The sequence below is a fragment of the Bombina bombina genome, chromosome 2 (assembly GCF_027579735.1).
Source record: "Bombina bombina isolate aBomBom1 chromosome 2, aBomBom1.pri, whole genome shotgun sequence".
Lineage (NCBI taxonomy): Eukaryota > Metazoa > Chordata > Amphibia > Anura > Bombinatoridae > Bombina > Bombina bombina.
In genome coordinates, this window is record NC_069500.1 from 1,308,641,337 (window position 1) to 1,308,664,639 (window position 23,303).

Here is a 23,303-nt window from a genome sequence, read left to right on the forward strand (position 1 = left end):
TCAGGGGGGCCTTCTTTGTTTGTCCTTCCTGGACTGTATTCTTATGGATGCAAGTCTTACAGGTTGGGAGCTGTCAAGGGGTTCACTTACAGCACAAAGGGTTTGGAAACCTCAAGATGCGAGGTTACCAATCATTATTTTAGAACTCTGTGCTATTTTCAGAACTCTTCAGGCTTGGCCTCAATTTGAGAGAATGTTTCATTAGTTTTCAGACAGAGAATATCACACCTGTAGCATATGTCAATCATCAGGGAGGGACTCTCAGCCCTTTAGCGATGAAAAGAAGTATCTTGAATACTTTTTTGGGTGGAATTTAACTCCTGTCTAATTTCTGCAATACATATCCCAGGTGTAGACAATTGGGAGGTGTATTATCTCAGTCGCCAGGCTTTAGATCCTGGGGAGTGGTCTCTCCATTCAGATGTGTTTTTTTCAGATTGTACAGATATGGGGCCTTCCAGAAATTGTTCTGATGGCCTCTCATCTAAACAAGTAATTTCCCAGATACCTTTCTAGGTTCAGGGATCCTCATGCGGAGATGGTGGATACGTTATCAGTTTCTTGTTTTTTTCAATCTGCTTAATTTTTTTTCGCCTTTGTTTTTTCTTTCAAGGGTGATCTCCAAGATCAAAATGGAACAGTCTCATTGCTTCTGGTAGCACCAGCATGGCCTCGCAGGTTTTGGTATGTGGATCTGGTCCGGATGTCCAGTTGCCAGCCTTGGCCACTTCCTCTAATGCGAACATTTCTGTCTCAAAGGCCGTTTTTCCATCAGGATCTCAAATTGTTAAATTTTAAGGTATGGAATTTGAACGCTTAGTGCTTAGCAGTTTCTTGTTTTTTTCAATCTACTTAAATTTTTTCGCCTTTGTTTCTTCTTTCAAGGGTGATCTCCAAGATCAGAATGGAACAGTCTTGTGTGTTTCTGGTAGCACCAGCATGGCCTCGCAGGTTTTGGTATGTGGATCTGGTCCGGATGTTCAGTTGCCAGCCTTGGTCATTTTCTCTAAGGCCAGACTTTCGGTCTCAAAGGCCGTTTTCCATCGGGATCTCAAATTGTTAAATTTGAAGGTATGGAATTTGAACGCTTAGTGCTTAGCAGTTTCTTGTTTTTTTCAATCTACTTACATTTTTTCGCCTTTTTTTCTTTCAAGGGTGATCTCCAAGATCAGAATGGAACAGTCTCATGTGTTTCTGGTAGCACCAGCATAGCCTCGCAGGTTTTGGTATGTGGATCTGGTCGGATGTTCAGTTGCCAGCCTTGGCCATTTTCTCTAAGGCCAGACTTTCTGTCTCAAAGGTCGTTTTTCCATCAGGATCTCAAATTGTTAAATTTGAAGGTATGGAATTTGAACGCTTAGTGCTTAGCAGTTTCTTGTTTTTTTCAATCTACTTACATTTTTTCGCCTTTGTTTCTTCTTTCAAGGGTGATCTCCAAGATCAGAATGGAACAGTCTCATGTGTTTCTGGTAGCACCAGCATGGCCTCGCAGGTTTTGGTATGTGGATCTAGTCCAGATGTTCAGTTGCCAGCCTTGGCCATTTTCTCTAAGCCAGACTTTCTGTCTCAAAGGCCGTTTTCCATCGGGATCTCAAATGGTTAAATTTGAAGATATGGATTTTGGACGCTTAGTGCTTAGTCATAGAGGTGTCTTTGACTCAGTGGTTATCACTATGTTACAGGCTCATAAATCTGTTTCCAGAAGTCCAAGCGCACGTATTCTAGTAAATGGTACTCTTTCCGACTCTTTCTATATTAAAAATGGAACAAGACAGGGGTGCCCCCTGTCACCCCTACTGTTTGCCTGCGCTATTGAAATTTTAGCCATAAAAATCCGGGAAAATAATGCTGTTAGAGGAATATCTCTCCAAACTGATATATACAAATTATCTCTTTTCGTGGATTACATACTTCTCACACTCACTAACCCTAGCACATCAATTCCAGAATTAATGAGAGAGTTTGACAATTTTAGAAATATAACTAACTTCTTAATTAATTTTTCGAAGTCAGAAATCATGAATCTTAACTTAAGTCAGACGGAATTGCATCTTACACAAAAAATGTGTCCATTTAAATGGCAATCCAAATCTATTAAATATTTAGGGATATCGCTGATGCGCCACCAATCAGACTTAATTGCTCTTAATTATGACACCCTCAAGAAGAATATAATAGCTGACCTAAGCTCTTGGAGATCCAAACGCCTTAATTGGTTGGGGAGAATGGGGACAATAACCATGAACATACTACCTAGACTTTTGTATCTTTTTCAAACTGTTCCAATACCTCTCCCACCATCTTATATAACTTCCCTACAAAAAATTATTAATGATTATATCTGGGATAGAAAGCATCCCAGAATTAATAAAACATTAATGTGCCTTCCCAAAGCATCAGGGGGACTGGGTGTTCCAGACCTGAAAAAGTATAGACAGGCGATATCCCTACAAAGAATAGTAGACTGGCACACTAATTACCAGGACAAGATCTGGGTTAAGATAGAACACCAAATAAGCTGCCATCATCATCTAGGCTCATTGTGTTGGCTAGAGTGCTCTGAAAGAATGATAAAGTTAACAGATAACTATATAATTACAGAAACATTTAAAGTGTGGGATAGAGTTATGGTCCTCTACCCATTACTTTCATTCAAACCCTCACCCCTAACACCGCTCCTAGGAAACCCAGAGTTCCCTCCCGGACTTGAAATAGTTAAACTAAACCCTCTAGAAAGGCAAAGTAATCTACCTTTTTATATCCTTACTGAAGCTGGGACAATGTATCCTAGGTCGAAGCTCATAGAAAACAATCTACATATTTTTAATAACTGGTACTTCTACTTGCAAGCTCACTCATTTCTTATCCATAATATACAATATGCTACAACAGGTTCCGATAGGCACAGAATACCAATATATAAAACGGTGGGAAAAAGAACTTAAAATCAATGTCTCCCCTGGGGATTTGTGTAAAATATTTAAAAGAACAATGAAAGCTTCTACATCAGCCAAGATTTTAGAAATTAATTTCAAGATACTACATCGCTGGTATTACACCCCTGCACGTTTAAAGACCTTATATCCACAAAGATCTGACCTATGCTAGCGCTGCAAAAAAGAGGTAGGGAACATGGGACATATCTGGTGGAGTTGCAGCAAAATTACTCCCTTTTGGGAAGATGTAGTAACCCAAACAGAGAAGATATTGGCAACAAATATTCCATTGGACCCTTTATTGTGGCTCTTAAATAAACCTCCCAAAAAATTACCTGCAACATACTTAGCCTTATTCCAAATCATATCTAACAGTGCTAAAGTATTAATTGCACAACATTGGAAGCAAGATCAAATCCCCTCTATAGCTCTATGGGTAGACACTATACATAAGACCTTGCAACTGGAAGAATACCATTATATGAAAATAATGAAACAAGATTTCTTTCATGAGATGCTTTTTATTTGGGAAGAGTATATACATAGCAAGTATACTATATGATGTATGACATAGGATACAAATCTTGGATGAAAATGTGAACAAGTTATTTCATGCAGGTTTTGCACTTTAGCGGATAATTATCAACCTTATCTATATTTCTTTTCTTCTCTCTCTATATTAAAAAAAAAAAAAAAAAAAAAGGGAGGTTAAAGTAATCATTTATGGTCATGTCAACATTAATTGTTACAATATGCAATACCACCTATATGTATAATGTGATGTAACATGTCCATACACTGTAAATGTACCAATGTTATGTGTTACCTCAATAAAAAAATATAAAAAAAATAAATAAAAAAAAAATCTGTTTCCAGAAGGATTTATTATCGGGTTTGGAAAACCTATATTTCATGGTGTTATTTACATAAATTCTCTTGGCATTCTTTTAGAGTTCCTAAAAAATTATAATTTCTTCAGGATGGTTTGGATAAGGTTTTGTCTGCAAGTACTTTGAAGGAACAAATCTCTGCTCTTTCTGTTTTATTTCATGGAAAGATAGCCTATGCATTTTTTGGATATTATTCTACTTTTGTGGAAAGTATTGTTTCTTTTGGCTATCTTTTCTGCTAGAAGAATTTCTGAGTTATCAGCTCTCTCTTGTGAGCCTCCTTATCTGATTTTCCATCAAGATAAAGCTGTTTTGCGGACTTCATTTACATTTCTTTCTAAGGTTGTGAATTCTATCAACATTAGTAGGGAAATTGTTGTTCCTTTCTTGTGTCTTAATCCTAAGAATTCTCTGGAAAGATCTTTACATTCTTTGGATTTCAGAAAGACTTCTAGTCTATTTGTGGGTTTTTTTCTGGTTCTAGGAAACGTCAGAAAGCCTTTGTCATTTCTCTGGCATCTTGGTTAAAGCTTATTTTTGATTCACAAGCTTATTTGGAGGCGGGGCAGTCTCCGCCTCAGAGAATTACAGCTCATTCTACTAGATCAGTCGTTTCTTCTTGGGCTTTTAAGAATGAAGCTTCGGTTGATCAGATTTGCAAAGCAGCAACTTGGCTTTCTTTGCATACATTTACTAAATTTTACCATTTTGATGTATTTGCTTCTTTTGAAGCAGTGTTTGGTAGAAAAGTTATTCAGGCAGCTGTCTGTTTGATTCTACTGCTTATTATTTGTTTTTTTTAAGTTTATAAGGAAAACATAATTATTGTTTGGATTTAATTTCTTAGCAGAAATAGCTGTTGTTATTTTATCCCTCCCTCTCTAGTGACTCTTCTGTGGACTTCCACATCTTGTGTATTTTATCCCATACGTCACTAGCTCATGGACTCTTGCCACTTACATGAAAGAAAATATAATTTATGTAAGAACTTACCTGATAAATTAATTTATTTCATAGTGGCAAGAGTCCATGAGACCCACCCTGTTCTGTGGTGGTTATGATTTTTTTTGTATAAAAGCACAGTTTTTTTTCCAGTTCCTCTTTTTGTATGATTTTTTACTCCTTTTTACACCTCACTACTTGGCTATTCGTTAAAACTGAGGAATGAGTGTGGTGGGAGGTGTATTTATAGGCATTTTGAGGTTTGGGAAACTTTGCCCCCTCCTGGTAGGAATGTATATCCCATACTTCACTAGCTCATGACTCTTGCCACTATAAAAGAAATGAATTTATCAGGTAAGTTCTTACATAAATTATGTTTTTGTTGTGTTTTGTGCAACTTTTTAATTTCGAAACACAGTTTACCATAGCTTTTAGATCACGGTAAGGATTGAAGTGGAAGAGACGCAATTGGGAATTCTCCCAAGTTGTATTAAAGGCGGGAGAAAAATGGATCACAATTGCGTTAGCGCAAAACCGTTTGGGCCTAACTTTTAATCTAGTCGTAACTCTGCTTTAGACTGTTTAGTTGCAGAGATTCATCCCCAACCTCAACCTCAATTGGCTCTTTTGGGATTGCATTTTCCAAGCTTGAGAGCAAGAAGAAAAGCGAGAAGTTCTTTGATCAAAAGTCCAAAAAGTCTGGTGACCTAGAAACTACTGATAACATTTCTGTGGAACATTCCAAAGCACAACTGACATGTACAATAAAGATATAATACTATGCATTTATATATTTAAGCAAAATGTCAGTAACTGGAAGATTAATTACAGAAACATGAATAACCCAACATAACTGAACAGTAACTAATATAATGTAATGCATTCTTGCACTTATAATGTGTTTAAAGGTCAGGTGTCTTCAATTAAGAAGAAAATATGTTTTGGCCTACTTCTAAAATGGTTAGAATAATTGTCTCTGATGTTATTACAGTAAATGTCAAGAAGATTTTAAGAAAGAAATATTATGATTATAACATGTTATTTTGCTCTTTATATGAATCCCAAAAAATAATGTTGGAAAATAAATTTATGTGTCCTGATTTAAAGTAGTAACACTTTCAAGTAATAACATTTTTATGTACCCTTTCCTTCCAGATGTCAAAGCTTGGGATATTTACTGTTTTTCAATTGGAAGCAATAAGTTCTCTGGCAAACGGCTCTTCTGATTTTACATCTGAGCTCCTTTAGCAAGCTAAAAAGACAGATTTTTGGGGACAGTTGCAAATTACTACAGATGATGTGGTTACTCTCATCTAAAATCATAATCAAATAATCCTTAATTTTATTGCAAGTCCACCAAATGTGATACATGTCCTGCTTTTTTACACCACATCTCCAGCACCTATTGGGTGCTCCAGGAAATATATATTTTGTTATTTGAGTAGTCAGGTACCATCTGAATAGGATATTGGTGTTTGTTTCAAGGGCATGTGCTGAGGGTGCTGAATGTGCTATGCTCTGATAAATATCTTTCCACTGCTGTTCATTTAGTTGTCCCCCAAGCTCATTTTCCCTGACCACTACACATTTTGGAGGATTAGGGAAGGTAGCAGTAAGTAGCAATTTATAGAGGGAAGATATAGTACCTTTATGTGGTAGTTAGGCTAGACACATCTCAATCAAAAGTGGTGGTGGGGGGGTCTAAGTAAATTGCTTCTTTCCTTATGTGTGTTAATAAAGTGTTTAACCTGATACTAATGTAACCACATATTCATAAAACTATGCCCAAGATGAGCCACATCCTATTTGGGTTTTAATCTGTTTGCTTATGTTATCAATATAATTGGTAATAGTCTACTTATATTTAGATTCAAGGTTTGCTAGAATAGGGGTTAACAAAGAGTAGGATGTGGAGATGTCTCGAACATGATTAATAATAAATACCCAATCAGTGAAAGCCACTGAAACTGTTGGCAAATCATTTTTACTTACTTTAGGTATCCAGCATGCTTCCCCGAGCAGAGAATGACCGATAATATCATGTTCAATTTATACCCAATTTTATGACCCAATCAAGTGTACCAACACTATTCTACTATTCTTTGCAAAGGCCACCCAATTCTTTAATAACATACATAGAATTGTTAACTATTCGTGGGGGTCTACATTTCCTAAAGATCTTTTGCACTTTGGGTAGTAGAATCAGTTTTACAGTGTTTATTCGGCCAATCCAAGATGTATTTTTAGAGTCAGACAACTAAGATGACGTTAATCATTTCAGTTCTTTAAGGAATTTTCCATAATTAAGAGTAAGCAATTTTTCTCTTTGGGAGGATAGAAAATGACCAAGATATTTTTAATGATCAAAGTTGTAAATTGATTAGTAATAATTTGAATTTATTCAAATTGAGGAAATTTAAAACCTCCCCATATATCTTCAATTCAATACCGCAGAGAAAGATGTGGAAACAAGTTGTATACATAAAAATGTAATTTTGACTTTCATGTCCCTTTAGTACTGGTTGATGAATAGATAACTTAGCTTTATGTTTCCTCAGACCAAGAAACCTTTTTTAAAGATTTCCTGTAGGTTCAGTGTAGTTACGCATGTTTCTTAAAAGGACAGTAAACACCAATTTTTAACGCCATGTAATAGACACTACTATAAAGAATAATATGCACAGATTCTAATATAAAAATCCAGTATAAGACCGTTTAAAACCTTACTTAGAAGCTCCCAATTTGGCATTGTTGACAAGGTTAGTCTGGAACACCCACTGAAAGGGGCTGAGAGCAGACCCCCCTCCCTTGCATATATAAAGACCCATTATACAAACAGAAGCAATGTGAAGTCTGTATACATCAGTATATATCTAAAACTTTGGGGCTTGGTTAGGAGTCTGAAATTCTGCACAATATTATTTAAAAATAAGCAAAACTATACATTTTTACAAAAACGCCCTCAGATATAAATGGATCATCTACAACACATTTATACAAAGAAAAATCTAGTGTACAATGTCCCTTTAAGCTCTGAGGATTTTAAAGCCCCCAGTCATCTGCTTACTTGTTAAAGGGATATAAAGGTCAAAATTAAAAGTGCATGGGTATGTTTCAATTCTAAATACTGTAGAAGTATTTTTGCAGTATACTTGCATTTGCAAAAATGCTTTTAGTAAAAGGTATTTCTGTTTTTCAGCAGCATATGCATAAATGCAGTGAGGGCCTGCGCACCACAAGTATTCAAACTCAGAATGCTGGTGGTGGTGTGTATTGTGTCTCTTAAAGGGATATTAAACAGTGCTCCTTTGGTAAAAACAAATATGTTAAATCAAGGTAAACATAAAAAGAAACAGATTGTGTAAAAAAAATAATTAAAAATGCAAATTACTTACTTGTTTTCTTGCAGAATTAGCACTTAGAAATTCTCAATGTAGCCCCTACCCACATTGTGATGAGTGGAAAAATTTTAAAACCTACGTTTTATTCTGTCAGTTTCGAGCATGAGCAAATCTGATTTCCGAGTCTATTCACTTTATAGTAAGTATTTATGACACCAGGCTAAGATAAACCTTCCTGCAGAAGCCTCCTCCTCCTTGTAGGGCTGTGACAGGAAGTAATAAACACTGCACAAATGTAGTGTAAAAAAAGAAATATAAGGTAAAATCCATTGAAATAGATGAATAATACATATTGCAATGACTTCTATTAAATATAAGCAACTGTTCAATGCTTTTTTTGTTACAACAATGAAACAGACAGTTTAACATTCCTTTAAAGAATCAGTAAATACAGTAGATTTGCATAATTAACAAATGCATGATAAAAAAAACAACACAATAGCACTTAGTTTAAACATTAAATGAGTAGTAAATGTATTTCTAACAAATTTTATAGTTATGTCTATTTCCACTCCTCCTGTATCATGTGATAGCCATCAGCCAATCACAAATGCATATACGTATATTCTGTGAATTCTTGCACATGCTCAGTAGGAGCGGGTGACTCAAAAAATGCAAATATAAAAAGACTGTGCACATTTGGTTAATGGAAGTAAATTGGAAAGTTGTTTAAAATTGCATGCTCTATCTGAATCATGCACGTTAAATTTTGACTTAAGTGCTCCTTTAAGGTTTAAAGGGACAGTCTAGTCAGAATTAAACTTTCATGATTCAGATAGGGCATGCAATTTTAAACAACTTTCCAATAGACTTCTACTGCCTAATAGTTTTCCTTCTCTTGGTATCCACTGTTAGAAAGCATACCTTGATAGGCTCAGGAGCGGCAAGGCACTACTGGGAGCTAGCTGCTGATTGGTGGCTGCACATATATGCCTTTTCTCATTAGCTCACCTGTGATCAGCTAACTCTCAGTAGTGCAACAAATTATACCAAGAAAGAAAGCAATTAGATAAAAAGTCAGCTGGAAAGTTATTTAATTTAAAATGTTATGCTCTATTGGAATCATGAATAAAACAATGTGGCTTTCATGTCATATACACTACTGCTGAGAAGCTTTGTGCTGGTGCACAGACCCTCACAGCATAAGTGCCTATACCTCTGGGGGGGGGAAACTGTAATAACTTTTACTAAAAGCATTTTAGATACCAGCACGTAAATATGTGCTGGTATTACAAGTTAGGTTCAGAGCACTAATTGCTACTGCGAGCTGACGGTAACTATAACTAGCCACTTTACAGGTGTGCAATAAATTAGCGCTCCACTTGTAATCTAGGCCTATGTGTTTTCCAATCATTTAAATCTATATATGTTTGTAGTAGTGTCTTCATTGTTTTACGGTCTCTGCCTCCTGAGTATGTTTATCTTATCACTTTTGCAGTATTGAATTAGGGCAGATATAGAATGTGTACCTGATGGAAAATTACAGAAAAACAGGCAAAATAAACATTAAAACAATTGTAGTTGGGTTTTTTTTTATGCTATTCGTCCATTAAAATTGACTTTAATTCAACTTTGAAGGGACATGAAACCCACATTTTTCCAATTTACTTATATTATCAAATGGACTTTGCTGAAGAGATATCTAGAAAGGTAGGGCGATCTTTTGTGGAGCAGTAGATGGCAGGAAACAGTGCTGCCACCTGGTGTTCTTGCAGATGTATAACATAGTTATAAAACCGCAGTCAAGTGCACACTCCTACACCTTGCTACCTTCTTTTCAACAAAGGATACAAAGAGACCAAAGTAAAATGGATAATAGCAGTAAATTGTAACGTTTTTTTTTTTATTTTACACTCTATCTAAAACATGAAAGAGAAAATGTTGGGGGGGTTATGTCCCTTTAATGCAGTGCATTTCTTTGCTGGCATCCATCAAAGCATTAAAGGGGCATGAAACACAATTTTCCAATTTCCTTCTGTTATCAACTGTCCTTCATTCTTTTGGTATCCTTTGATGAAAGAGCATCAATGCACTTCTGGGAGCTAGCTGAACACATTGTGTGAGGCAATGATAAAGGGTATATTTGTGCTGCCACCAATCAGCACCCAGCAGTGCATTCCTGCTGCTGCTGAACCTATCAAGTAATATTTTTCAACCAAGAATATCAAGAGAATGAAGCAAATTAGATAATGGGAGTAAATTGGTAAGTTATTTAAATTGCAAACCCATAGGCTTTTTTGTACATATTTATACAGACTAATATTAACCCATTTTTGTTTGTTATCTGGCGCAATCAATGATAAACAAAGTGATTAAAAATACGATGTGAAGACATTCAGCAGATGCCATAACAGGTACTTAAAACCCGAGTAAATTCATGTTCTTCTGGAAAAAGTTTGGATAACTTTTTGCCATAATGCATTTCACTGTACAGTCTGTAGATAAAGGTGCATTATATTGTGATCATGTAAGGATTTAGTTTTTAATGTTTATTTTGTATTTATTTTCTTATCTAGCTATGGGCTAAGGAGCATGCTCTGTCATCAACACTTCATAACTATGCATCAGAGAAGCAACAGCAAATTATCCAAGAAGTCTTAATGCGATTGGGTGGCCTAAATGAAGAGTAAGTGGCATATTCAACATGTAAGATTATAGGGGCGTTAAACATTTTTGGCAGATTACGAGTGGAGCGGAAACATTTGCGCGTGTGCTTGTCGGGCTTTCCGCTCGTATTATGAGTTGAAAGTAAACTGTGATTTACTCTAGAATGATTACCGCATCCTCAAAGCTCTGGTTAACTGTGAAAAGTGTAGTGTAAATGTGTTAAAAATAGAGATAGGATGTATCTATATTATGAAGGTGAACAAAATCTGTTAACTTAATTATTATCTCTGGTTTTATTTAGTTATTCTGTGAAAAAAGAATAGAAAAAATGCAAGGTTGTAACAGCACTGTTCAAAAATGTGTTAGCACATCAGTTTTCTAATCTTATTAAAAAGCAATAGTCACATTTGACTATGTACTGCATACTTTGAAACTTTTGGCAGTCAGATAATAATGCTACTATGACTCATCTTCATTCCACGTTTGAACTTCAGAGGGTTCTCAGGCAGATAATCTTTCATTCTATAATAAAGTGCCCAATAAGAATCTTAATCATTGCTAGTTTCTTATCCTTGTAATGCCAGTTTGTTCATCAGTGTTGTATTAAACATAATTTAGCTGTCCATGGAGATGACAAGTGCTCTGTCTCATCATGGTAACCAGCTCGTTATAGATAAGAAAAACACGCATCAGCTTCATACTATCTTATTGAGATGATTTAAGGAATATTTCTTCGGCAGGAATCCTTATTGAAAGGGAATGTACAACAAGGTTGTAAAAAGCTGTTATTTGCAGTTTTTGGTGATCAGTTTTCTACATTTAGAGACTGTATTTGAACTGGAGCACAGTTCCCATGTTGCTATAAGCGAGTAGAACAAACTCCTACAGCAACTCTCAGAAAAAGTGGAAGATAGAGATTTAAAAGTGCTCTTATGGAACAGCAGTCTCAATACTGTTGAATGGTATATATAACCACCATTTAATTTACACACATTGTATAACTGCATGGATAAATGCCCTTATATGGGGACTTAAAGGGATAGTAAAGTCCAAATTAAACTTTCATGATTCAGATAGGGCATGTCATTTTAAACAACTTTCTAATTTACTTTTATCATCAAATTTGCTATGTTCTCGTATCCTTAGTTGAAGGCTATTACTAGGAAGGCTCATATGCTAATGTCTAAGCCCTTGAAGGCCACCTCTAATTTTAATGCATTTGACACATTTTTCATAGCTAAAGGGCATTAGTTCATGTGTTTCATATAGATAACACTGTGCTCATGCACATGAAGTCATCACTAATTGCCTGAAATGCAAGTCTGTCAAAAGATCTGAGATAAGGAGGCAGTCAGCAGAAGCTTTAATACAAGGTAATTACAGAGGTAAAAAGTATATTTCTATAACAGTGTTTTTTATGCAAAACTGGGAAATGGTAAATAAAGGGATTATAATTATCTATCTTTTTAAACAATAACATTTTTGGTGTTTACTATCCCTTTAATAAGTGAATACCAGTGAACATTAGTGACCATTTGGTAACCTAAATAGGGCGCTCCTTGACCATTTAACCCTTGGATGTAGACTGAAACAAAATAGAAGACAAAGCAAAACAGACCGGATTCAAGGTAGTAGTTTATTCAAGCAGGCAACACGCCATAAAAACAGATTCTACTTACAAGATGTAAGTTAACAGCAAGCATTTCACAAATTATGTTATGAACAATTAGAGTCCCTCTCCGGAGTTCCAAAGATTCACTGTCAGCAGGAAAGATTTCCTCTCCACATAGATAGATTCTCCTCTGGTGTATAAGATGGGACCAGATAAGCCTGCTTGAATAAACTACTACCTTGAATCTGGTCTGTTTTGCGCTGTCTTCTATTTTGTTTGTCTGCTTCTACCCTACGGACCTGTGTCAGGAGGAACACACCGGTAAAGAGATCAGCTGCATCGGATTCACAAGGAGCTTTGAGGGGCACTTTAAGGGCATTCAATTGTTTCAGTGCCTTTCTGTATTTATTTATACACACACTGGGAACCATTGTACTTTAAGACAAACTTGCCCTGCAATGTTGTGTTAACTTTTATTTTAATTAATATTTTCACCAAGCGCTGCTTCACCTGCTTGTGTTTATACTGTTAACCCTTGGATGTGCAATTATTTCAATCACATTCCAAAGGCATATTAGTGGGAAATTTTGTCCAGGAGTGCCATTACTCAATACACCTTCCTCCCTTATTTTAGATGTATTTGTTATCCCATTTTTAATATACTAATAAAAGTTATATTTTATTAATAATTTGTTCTATTCTTTCCGCCTGAATAGTCAGGGCAGAGAGTGCTACATTGCATTCTGTAGTGGATTTCTTTATCCACAACCACAATTGAATTTTGCTTGTGCAAAGCACCACTCCCAAGTACATACAACAATAAACACGTACTAACTAACATTAAAAATTAATATTATTAGAATTGGGAGATTGCCCATTGTAGTGCCATTGTTTATTAGTTTTTTTGTATAAGTATATGTTTATGTTTTACAGGTCCAACAAAATGATATGTCAAAGACACAAGTTTTTTCTCCAATCTGTTCTCCGCTCATTAGCACTACGAAACATTGCCGTGGCTACTTTGACACGTATGAGGATATCAAGAAAAAAAATACATCTTCAGGAACTAAAAGAGCAACACACTTTAGAAAAGTCTAAATGGCCTTGTCAGGATGAAGGACAGTGGCAAATTCAAAATGACATGGTAATTTAGTGTCTCATTTCCTTACTGCCTATGGGCCAGATTACAAGCAGCGCACTAATGATAGTGCAGGTCGCGATACGCAATATCACTGAACAATGCTAGCAATTGGCATGCAACTTGATATTACAGGTCCATGGTAAATCGCATTTACCAGAGAAGGGTTAGCTAATGCGGCCACGCTAATTTGTAATCTGGCCTTAAATTTGTTTTTGTTTTTTATTTTTTTATATTCATTATCTAGAAACCGTAAAGGGGCACTTTTTATTCAGGCAGAAATCCGAAAACAGATGCTTTTCACTTTTCTCCAAGTGTGCTATTCCATGAATTGCTTTCAATCAGCTCTGGACTGGTGTAGCAATTATAGTTATTACAGGCTGATTCTCTATTGCAAAGCAGGAAGGAGACAGGAACATGTAACAGAGCTGTAACTGTGGGCACGCGGCCTAAGACAATGCAAGTTCAGAAACAGTACAGAGTCAATTGAATTTAAAGAAATACAGTATCCAATCAGTCAAGACCAGAGTAATTATTCCAGAAAAGGTATAGAGGATGTAGACACAAAAAAGGTTAAAATACTTGTTCCAGAGCAATTCCAGATAATCCAATTCAGGGGTTTTCCTCAGATGTCCTCTCTGAATTTAACTTATTGTACAGGTAATGGGAGTGTGGTCAGTGTTAACAGTAATTTCTAAGAGTTCTACTGGTCATAATTGCAGTAGAGAGCTTAAGAGAATTTGTGAATTACTCCAATTTATAAGTGTTTTATTTGTCTTTACAAACATACAAATATCTATCTATCTCAGATTGGTAAAGGGAAGGGTAGAATGAGGTTGGAAATACTCTTTGATCGAATGCATTGGTCTTAGTTTGTTTCTATCTTCTCCTGAAAGGAAACACACATATTAGAAGAGGAAAGAAAGCTGGAGTCCGATACCCATCATGCTCGCACTGATTTTCAGCAGCAGCTGCTTGCAGACCTTATAGAGGCAACCAACGCCATCAGACAACACATGGAGCAACTTACAGGACAAGCACTGATACAGCACGCACAGCAAGAGGCAGCAAAAGGCATGGCAGAGGGCCCCCCTGAGTTTAAGGTATAATTGCTTTTTTACAGGCTTGATCCACAGTGGCTATACAACAAATACAATCTCTATTTCTTTTTAAAGACACGAGGAGTCCACGGATTTCATCCTTACTTGTGGGATATTTACCTCCTGGTCAGCAGGAGGAGGCAAAGAGCACCACAGCAGAGATGTTAAATAGCTCCTCCCTTCCCTCCCACTCCAGTTATTCTCTTTGCCTATGTTAGTGATAGGAAGAGGTAAAGTGAGGTGTAAGAAAAGATTCTTCAATCAAGTGTTTATTATTTTAAAGTAGTGCCAGAGAGTGCTACTTTGTCCTAGGGTGTACCCGTAGTCCATATCAGTCTCTTCAGTAGAGCTTTTGGTGGCTTTAGAGCAATGGGAACTTGTGGGATATAATTCTCACTGTGCTTCCCATACATTTATGCTGCCCTAACCCTGATAGCCTAAGCAAACTTAACTCAGGCTTTATCATTTTCCAGGGCTATGGGAGGGAGAGGACCTCCTAAACCTGCTGAGCTGCCCTGCTGTCAGGCAGAATACAAAGGTAAGTACTGACTTTTTATTCTGGGTCTGGGATGATCTCAGTAGAAGTGGAGCACTTATTGATCTGGAACTTATCTCCTAAATACTAAAGGAGGGGTTTTCAGCGACAGAACTTTATAAGCAGGCACTGGGGCTGAGGAGAAAAATTAAGTGGTTCTTATATCTGTTCACTAGGGCTGAGGGAAGATAAACTCTCAGTGGGAAGTAATACATCGTTTTTCATTTAGAGGCTAAGCTGCTGTCCAGCAAGCGGTAGCCCTATCTGCCTCCAGACTTCACAGATTGTCAGTTTGCTCCCGGTGGCTTATTTGTTTTATCTATCATAATGGCGACCGGGAGTTTAGTATTGTAACGCCCACGATGGGCGGAGTTTCGTGTGGCGCCAATTTCGGCTGCGCACTTCTTCTCCACTTCCAAGTTTAGGCAAACGGAGGGAGGAGTTTTCTGTTAACACTGTACTTAGTGTTTTTCACACATCAGGGGGCCGGACAAAGTATACATTTAAGTACCGGACTTTTTATGCCTAGAGATGTGGACAGTTAGTCTATTGACATTTTTTTCTAAGGCTTTGTTTTTACAAAATAAAGACACAGTAATATTTTCAGAGGGGTACCTCAGCAGGGTATGCCGAGGTGTTGACAGGATTGGGCAGTAACTGCGTGATAAGTTACCTTCCTGCTGCACTTCAAAATATATAAATTCTGTTTTTAAATTTAAAGATACAGTGCGTTTTCAGATAGGTACCTCAGCAGGGTATGCTGAGGTGTTGACAGATTGGGCAGGAACTGCGTGATAAGTTACCTTCCTGCTGCTCTTAAAAATATAAAAATTGTGTTTTAAAATTTAAAGAAATAGTCGGCTAGATAACGAGTTGTGCGTTATGCTTAAAAAGCAGCGTTGGCCGGTCCCAACGCTGCTTTTTAACGCCCGCTGGTATTACGAGTCTTGAAGGTACAGGCTCACCACTCACTTTTTTGGCCAGACTTGGAAATACCGCAAATCCACTTACGTAAATTGCGTATCCTCTTTTTTTCAATGGGACTTGCAAAGCGCCGGTATTACGAGTCTACAAAAAAGTGAGCTGTAGACCCTCTCCTGTCAAGACTGGTACCGCATTTTAAAGTCAGTAGTTAAGAGTTTTACACTACAACGCCGTAGCATAAAACTCTTAACTAAAGTGCAAAAAAGTACACTAACACCCATAAACTACCTATTAACCCCTAAACCGAGGCCCTCCCACATCGCAAACACTAAAATAAAATCAGCCAATAGGATTGAGCTGGCATTCTATTGGCTGATTGGAACAGCCAATAGAATGCCAGCTCAATCCTATTGGCTGATTGGATCAGCCAATAGGATTGAAGTTCAATCCTATTGGCTGATTGCATCTCTTCAAATTCATCCCCAGGGACTGATACTCGGTGTTGTACCATGTATGGCTGTCCTTGGAAATAAGGAGGCTTGTGTTCAACTAAAAGCTCTTTCTGTAAGGGGTTCTTTCTCTAGAAAACACTTCCAATTCGTGACTTGCCACAGCTCCCGAAATTTTCACGAGGGTTCTGGGATCGCTGTTGGCGATGCTTCGGCCATGGGGCATTGCAGTGGCACCTTAATTGGACGACATCCTAGTCCAGGCGCCATTCTTACAACAAGCAAGTTTCCATGCGGACATGGTATTATCCTTCCTGAGATCTCAGGGGTAAAAAGTAAATTTAGGAAAGAGTTCCTTAGTTCCAAGTACAAGGGTTATCTTTCTTGGGAATCATAATAGATTCCATCAATGAAGATATTTCTGACAGTAGTCAGGAAATCAAAGATTTTGTATCTTCGTTTAGTCCTTCAGTCCTCTCCTTAGCCGTCAGTGGTCCAGTGCATGGGCTGATGTGGCGGCAATGGACTTCATCCCATTTACTCGGTTCCTCCTCAGACCCCTGTAGTCAAAAATGCTCAGGCAATGGGACGGAGATTATACAGACTTGTCTCCTCGAATAACTCTAGAGCAGGAGACAAGGGATTTTCTTCAATGGTGGTTGTCTCTGGCTCATCTATCCCAGGGAATTTGCTTTCGCAGAACGTCTCGGGTGATTGTGACAACAGACGCCAGTCTTCTCGTGCGGGGAGCTGTCTGGGGCTCCCTAACGGCTCAGGGTGTTTCAACTCAGTCAAAGTCGGTTCTTCCTATAAACATCCTGGAACTGAGAACGATCTTCAATACCCTTCTGGCCTGGCCCCAGTTTGCCTCGGTCCAGTTTGTTAGGTTCCAGTCGAACAACTTACCTTCATTGACTTACGTCACTCATCAGGGAGGAACGAGGAGTTCCTTAGCGATGACAGAGGTTACCAAGATAATCAGGCTCATTCTTGCTATCTGTCTGCAATCCACATCCTAAGGGTGGTCAACTGGGAGGCGGACTTCCTGAGCAGGCAGACCTTTCCTCCGAGGGAGTGGGTACTCCATCCGGAATTGTTCTCCAGCCTGATTCTCGAGTGGAGTCAGCCGGAATTGGATTTCCTGGCATTTTGTCAGAATGCCAAGTTCCCGAGATACGGGGCAGGGTCCAGGGACCCCTGGGCGGAACTGACAGATGCTCTGGCGGTTCCTTGGATTTTCAGTATAGCATCCTGCCCCCTCCGTTTGCGTCTCTTCCTCGGGTCATTGTTCGAATCAAGCAGGAGAGGGCATCGCTGATCCAGCCTCTGCTTGGTTTCGCAGGATTTGGTGTGCAGATCTGGTGGACATGTCTTCTCTGCCACCTTGGAGACTTCCGTTGAGGAAGGACCTTCTAATCGAGGGTCCTTCTCCTAAATTTAGTTTCTCTGAAGCTGACTGTTGGGTGATTGAACGCTTAATTCTATCCAAGCAAGGTTTTTCTGACTCGGTCATAGAGACCATGATTCAGGCTTGTAAGCCTGTAACTAGAAAGGATTTACCATAAGATATGGTGTAAATGTCTTTATTGGTAGGATTCCAAGGGCTACTCATGGAGTAGAGTTAGGATTCCTATATTTTTGTCTTCTCTCCAAGATTGGAGAAAGGCTTCTCGATAAGTTCCCTAAAGGGTCAAATCTCGGCTTTGTCTATTTCGTTTCACAAACTTCTGGCGGATGTTCCAGATGCACATTCATTTTGTCAGTCCTTGGTCAGGATCAGGCCTGTATACAGATCGGTTACTCCTCCATGGAGTCTGAATTTAGTTCTTAATGTTCAAGGGGCTCTGTTTGAGCCTATGTATTCCATAGATATTAAGTTGTTATCTTGGAAAGATTTGTTTTCTGGTTGCTATTTCTTCTGCTTGGAGGGTGTCAGACCTCTCGGCTTTACAGTATGAATCTCCTTATCTTATTTTCCATTCAGATAAGGTAGTTTTACGTACTAAATTAGGATTTCTTCCTAAGTTTGTTTCTGATAGGAACATTAATCAGGAGATTGTTGTTCCTTCCTTGTGTCCTAATCCTTCTCAGAAGGAAAGACTTCTGAACAATTTGGACGTGGTCCGTGCTTTAAAGTTTTACCTGAGGACGACTAAGGACTTTCGTCAGTCTTCTGTTTTGTTTGTGGTTTTCTCAGGGAAACGTAAGGGACAGAAAGCTACGGCCACTTTTCTTTCTTTTTGGTTCAAGAGTAGCATATTTTTTGAATATGAGACTGCTGGACAGCAGCCTCCTGAGAGGGTTGCAGGTCATTCCACGAGGGCTGTTGCTTCCTCATGGGCTTTTAAAAATGAAACTTCTGTGGAACAGATTTGCAAGGCTGCAACTTGGTCCTCTCTTCACACTTTTTTAAAGTTCTACGAATTTGATACTTTTGCCTCGGCTGAGGCAGCTTTTGGGAGAAAGGTTCTTCAAGCAGTGGTGCCTTCCGTTTAGGTTCCCTGTCTTGTCCCTCCCTTATCATCCATGTACTCTAGCTTTGGTATTGTATCCCACAAGTAAGGATGAAATCTGTGGACTCATCGTGTCTTTAAAAAGAAAAGAAAATTTAAGCTTACCTGATAAATTTATTTCTTTTTAGACACGATGAGTCCATGGCCCACCCTATTCTCTGAGACAGGTTATTAATTTTTTGTAAACTTCAGTCACCTCTGCACCTTGGTTTTTCCTTTCTCTTCCTAACTTCTGTCGAATGACTGGAGTGGGAGGGAAGGGAGGAGCTATTTAACAGCTCTGCTGTGGTGCTCTTTGCCGCCTCCTGCTGACCAGGAGGTGAATATCCCACAAGTAAGGATGAAATCCTTGGACTCATCGTGTCTAAAAAGAAATAAATTTATCAGGTAAGCATACATTTTCTTTTTTATAATCACTAATGCAACATTGCATTAAACAGGATATTAGTAGGATTTATTGACTATTTTTTTTAGTTTAGTTGAGAAATTTTAGTTTAGAAGTTTATGTTTTTGGAGAATGTGAGGAGGAAAGGTGTGAAATTAGCATAATTTGGCCTGGATTAGCATATGACATTAAATGTAGTAAACAAATGTTTATTCACATTGTTAAAATGTTTAATGGAGGGAAAATATTTTTAAATTAGAAAATATATTTTTTTATAATCTATTTTGCAATACAGTGCTTAATTGCTGATATATGCTGTGAGCTAACGCCCCTTTAAACCAAACCCATCTTACTGAAGCTTAATTTTGATATTAAGGAATAGAGCTCTTGAATCACTAGTAATCTGATGGTACAGTCCTTCATTTTATACAAAATTGTCCTTTTAAACACTGTTGTAAACATTTGACAGTCCCAAATTCTGAGCTCTCTCCTGCTGTCCTCTGAGACAGCCATATGTCCTGATTTGCAGGACACATGAGTCCCTAATATCAAGCCACAAATGTTGGGAGGTATGGAAATTATGTCTTTCATTTTATTTTTGGGGGCCTATTTATCAAGCCGTCAACCGCAAATACGCTGGAATTCCGCAGCGTAATTGTGACGAGCCTGATTCCCCTTATTTATCAAAGCCTACAGACCGGCAAAAGTAGAATTTTGTGACGTAACATACGATCCGCCGGTCTCAGTCTGACACAGATCGATGGTTACGTCACTACAGATGTTCTGAATGCAAATTCGGCACTATCTGACTACTTTTGCTAGTTATCAAAAATCTACCAGGTACGCTCGCCACTATTCTGGCCCAGCATACCTGGTTTTCAATCCACCGCCCTGGAGGCCGCGGATGCCATAGGAATCAATGGGAGTCTGGAAGCAGCGAAAGCTCATGTTTGCTGCTGCCCGATATCCCATTGATTCCTATGATATAATAAAAGTTATGTTTACACCTAACACCCTAACATGTACCCCGAGTCTAAACACCCCTAATCTGCCGCCACCTACATTATACTTATTAACCCCTAATCTGCCGCCCCTACACCGCCGCCACCTACATTATACTTATTAACCCCTAATCTGCCGCCCCGACACAGCCGCCACCTAAATAAAAGTTATTAACCCCTATCCCGCAGCTCCCGGAGCCCACCGCAACTAAATAAAGTTATTAACCCCTAAACCCCTGGCCTCCCACATCACTACCACTTACTAAACCTATTAACCCCTAAACCGCCAGCCCCCCACATCACCATAAACTAAATTAAACTATTAACCCCTAAACCTAACAACCCGCTAACTTTATATTAAATATTAACTCATACCTATCTTATAATAAATTTAAACTTACCTTTATATTTAAATTAAACTATTAATTAATCTAACCTAACTGTTATACTAAAATTATATTAAACTATATTAAACTATTAATTAATCTACATTAAACTATATTAAATTAATGATTAATCCAACCTAACTTTTAAACTAAAATTACATTAAACTATATTAAAAAAAAAACTAACCTAACTTTTAAACTAAAATTATATTAAACTATATTAAAATAAAAATTAATCTAACCTAACTTTTATACTAAAATTACATAAAACTACAAATTAAATTAACTATATTATATATTTAAACACCTAACCCTACTCAAATAATTTAAATCTACACTAAAAAATTACAAAGTTACAAAAAACTAAGTTACAAAAAATAACAAACACTAATTTACACAAAAAAATAAACACTAAGTTACAAAAAAGAAAAAAGAAATTATCAAAGCTTTAAACTAATTACACCTAATCTAAAGCCCCCCAAAATAAAAAAAAAACCCTAGCCTACTATAAACTACAAATAGCCCTTAAAAGGGCCTTTTGCGGGGCATTGCCCCAAAGTAATCAGCTCTTTTAAATGTAAATAAAAAATACAAACAACCCCCCAACAGTAAAACCCACCACCCACACAACCAACCCCCCAAATAAAAAGCTAACTAAAAAAAACTAAGCTCCCCATTGCCCTGAAAAGGGCATTTGGATGGGCATTGCCCTTAAAAGGGCATTTAGCGCTTTTGCAGCCCAAAACCCTAATCTAAAAATAAAACCCACCCAATAAACCCTTAAAAAATCTTGACACTAACCCCTGAAGATCGACTTACAGTTTTGAAGATCCGACATCCATCCTCCAAAAAGCCGGGAGAAGTCTTCATCGAAGTGGCAAGAAGTCCTCCAAGAAGCCGGCCGAAGTCTTCATCCAAGCCCGCAGAAGTTTTCACCCAGACGGCATCTTCTATCTTCATCTATCCGGCGTGGAGCGGGTCCATCTTCAAGACATCCGACGCGGAGCATCCTCTTCTTCCGACGGACTAACGATGAATGAAGGTTCCTTTAAATGACGTCATCCAAGATGGCGTCCCTTAGATATTGTTGCAATCAGCCAATAGGATTGAGCTCGCATTCTATTGTGATAGGATTCTATCAGCCAATCGGAATTAAGGTAGGAAAATCCTATTGGCTGATCCAATCAGCCAATAGGATTGAAGTTCAATCCTATTGGCTGATTGTATCAGCCAATAGGATTGAGCTCGCATTCTATTGGCTGTTCCAATCAGCCAATAGAATGCAAGCTCAATCTTATTGGCTGATACAATCAGCCAATAGGATTTTTTCAACCTTAATTCTGATTGGCTGATAGAATTCTATCAGCCAATCGAAATCTAAGGGACGCCATCTTGGATGACGTCATTTTAAGGAACATTCATTCGTCGTTAGTCCGTCGGAAGAAGAGGATGCTCCGCGTCGGATGTCTTGAAGATGGACCCGCTCCCCTTGTAACTTAGTTTTTTGTAACTTTGTCATTTTTTTTGTGTAGATTTAAATTATTTGAGTAGGGTTAGGTACTTAAATATATAATATAATTAATTTAATTTGTTGTTTTATGTCATTTTAGTATAAAAGTTAGGTTAGATTAATTTTTATTTTAATATAGTTTAATGTTATTTTAGTTTAAAAGATAGGTTGGAATAATCATTTATTTAATATAGTTTAATGTATTTTTATTATAATAGGGTAGGTTAATTAATAGTTTAATGTAATTTCATTATAATAGTTAGAATAGGTTAATTATTAGTTTAATATAGTTTAATTTAAATCTAAAGGTAAGTTTAAATTTATTATAAGATAGGTATAAGTTAATATTTAATATAAAGTTAACGGGTTGTTAGGTTTAGGGGTTAATAGGTTAATTTAGTTTATGGCGATGTGGGGGGCTGGCGGTTTAGGAGTTAATACATTTATTTAGTTGCGGTGGGCTCCGGGAGCGGCAGGATAGGGGTTAATAACTTTATGTAGGGGGCGTCAGATTAAGGGTTAATAAGTATAATGTAGGTGGCGGTGGGCCCCGGGAGCGGAGGAATAGGGGTTAATACGTTTATTAGAGTGGTGGTGGGCTCCGGGAGCAGTGGTTTAGGGGTTAATAAGTTTATTTAGTTGAGGCGGGGTCCGGGAGCGGGGGTATAGGGGTTAAACAGTTTAGTATAGTGTGGGTGTTTAGTGACAGTATACAAATAAAGCTGTGAAAAAGCCAAAGAGTAGCGAGATCAATGACTGTTAGTTAACAACAGTCCGCTGCTCATCGCCCCATACTTGGTGCGTGGCTTTTTGACAGCTTTTTTGTTAAATATGGAGAGCGTATTCAGGTTTGCGGCAGCGAAGTTAGGCGATGTCAGGCAAGCGTATAGGTGCTGACGAATGCAGCACAGTTGACGGGTTGATAAATAGGCCCCTTGGAGTTGAAATAACAGGTTTTGCCTGTTGAAACCACC

General features: G+C 37.8%; 1 protein-coding gene across 1 annotated transcript in view; it reads left to right on the forward strand.

The window, feature by feature from the left end:
• EVC (EvC ciliary complex subunit 1) overlaps positions 1–23,303 on the forward strand; it is a 561,189-nt gene that overhangs the window by 503,184 nt on the left and 34,702 nt on the right. Inside the window, exons 12-14 of the mRNA XM_053700301.1 lie at positions 10,686–10,795; positions 13,322–13,532; positions 14,423–14,629. Of these exons, the coding sequence (XP_053556276.1) occupies positions 10,686–10,795; positions 13,322–13,532; positions 14,423–14,629 (528 nt within the window). The remainder of the gene's footprint in view (positions 1–10,685; positions 10,796–13,321; positions 13,533–14,422; positions 14,630–23,303) is intronic.